At 32.3% G+C, this 1,695-nt stretch overlaps 1 protein-coding gene across 1 annotated transcript in view; it reads left to right on the top strand.

The window, feature by feature from the left end:
- Positions 1-1,695, top strand: part of LOC106101222 (transcription elongation regulator 1-like) — a 4,511-nt gene that overhangs the window by 1,116 nt on the left and 1,700 nt on the right. The window contains exons 2-4 of the mRNA XM_013280381.1: positions 3-112; positions 579-701; positions 1,627-1,691. Coding sequence (XP_013135835.1) covers positions 3-112; positions 579-701; positions 1,627-1,691 — 298 coding nt within the window. The remainder of the gene's footprint in view (positions 1-2; positions 113-578; positions 702-1,626; positions 1,692-1,695) is intronic.

Raw genomic sequence — 1,695 nt, 5'->3', positions numbered from 1 at the left:
AGCGCAGGCTTCCATCAAGGAGAGAGAGAAGGAGGTGCAACGTGCGCTTGCAACCAGCCTACGAGATAGGGACAAGGAGCGGGAGTACCACAAGAGGGATGAAGCTGTGCAAGTAAGTATAACTCTCCTTTTCACACCTATGTCTACACAGTATGTCTCATAGCTATCTATCTCTTATACTCCAATCCAATCAATATTTCACGCTAATCTATAGTTCACTCCAACGTATATTTTATTCTAATCTGCATTTCATTTCAATCTATATTTCCCTTCAATCTACATTGCACCCCAGTCTATATTTCAATCCAATCAACATTTCAATTAAAACTACATTTCACTCCAATCTACAATTCACTACAATTTACATATAACTCTAAAGTGCCTTACACTTAAATTTACATTTCACTAAAATCTATATTTCACTTCAATCTACATTTCACTTCATTCTACATTTAATCCGTAATTTGTTACTTTTTTTTCATGTATTCATTTTAATGTATACGTCAAAAGAATTTACATAAATATTCAATTCATAATAGATCTAATTCCCTCCACTTTAAGTCTATAATAACTTGCAGCACTTCAACGCACTATTAGCGGACCTGGTGCGCAACCCGGACCTCACTTGGCGGGAAGCTAAGAAACAACTTAAGAAAGATCACCGTTACAAGTTAGCGGAGTTACTCTCAAAAGAGGATAAGGTAACTTTATGTTAATAAAAAAAAAATATTTCGCACACAAACTATACTTCTGTACTAATATTACAAAGAGGAAAGATTTGTATTTTTGTTTGTATTGGAATAACTCAAAGATTTCAAAGATTCTTTCACCATTAAAAAGCTACGTTAAAGTGAGTAACATAGGCTGTTTTTTTTTAGTATAACTAAAATCCACATAGACGTAGTCGCGAGAAATAGCTAGTGTTTATATATTTTGTTATAACCTTTTCTGGTCTAAAAGTTGTTAATGTCTGTTTTTAAATTATTGTAGAATTAATTATTTTATATTACTTGGATTTCTTTTGAATTTTCAAAATGTTCGCTTATCGCAAGCTTTAAACCAAATTTCATGTTGTTTTTGCTTCTACGTTTTTTTACATAATGATACAGTCAATGGTCAATTTTAATTAATTTAACTTTATTTTTTACTGTATTTGGACCTTCAAACGTTTTTTTCTTTTTACAGATAGATATATTAATTCTAGATTAATGAAATTAAATTTACATGTAAATCTGTTAATTCTATATTAATCAAACTACATTTAAATTTTACTTATTCCACATAAATAGAATTACATTTAAATGTAACATATCCTAGATTAATGTAATTACATTTATATGTAACATCCTAGATTACTAGATTTACATTTAAATGTAACACCCTAGATTACTAGAATTACATTTAAATGTAACATCCTAGATTAATGTAATTACATTTATTTGTAACATCCTAGATTAATGTAATTACATTTATATGTAACACCCTAGACGTGTGTATCGGAGGCCAAGACCCACTTTGGGTCGCTGCGCCAACGCAGTAAGTAAGTAGTAGTAAGGGTGTTCCCTAGATTACTAGAATTTCATTTAAATGTAACGCATGGGAGATGAATGCAATGTATCTGCGCAGGAGAGGTTGTTCTCTCAGCACACGAGCGTGCTGGCGAGCAAGCGGCGCGACAAGCTGCGCGCGCTGCTG

This window comes from Papilio polytes, unplaced genomic scaffold (assembly GCF_000836215.1).
Source record: "Papilio polytes unplaced genomic scaffold, Ppol_1.0 DF824002.1, whole genome shotgun sequence".
Taxonomy (NCBI): Eukaryota; Metazoa; Arthropoda; class Insecta; order Lepidoptera; family Papilionidae; genus Papilio; species Papilio polytes.
This window is presented reverse-complemented; position numbering and strand designations above follow the sequence as displayed.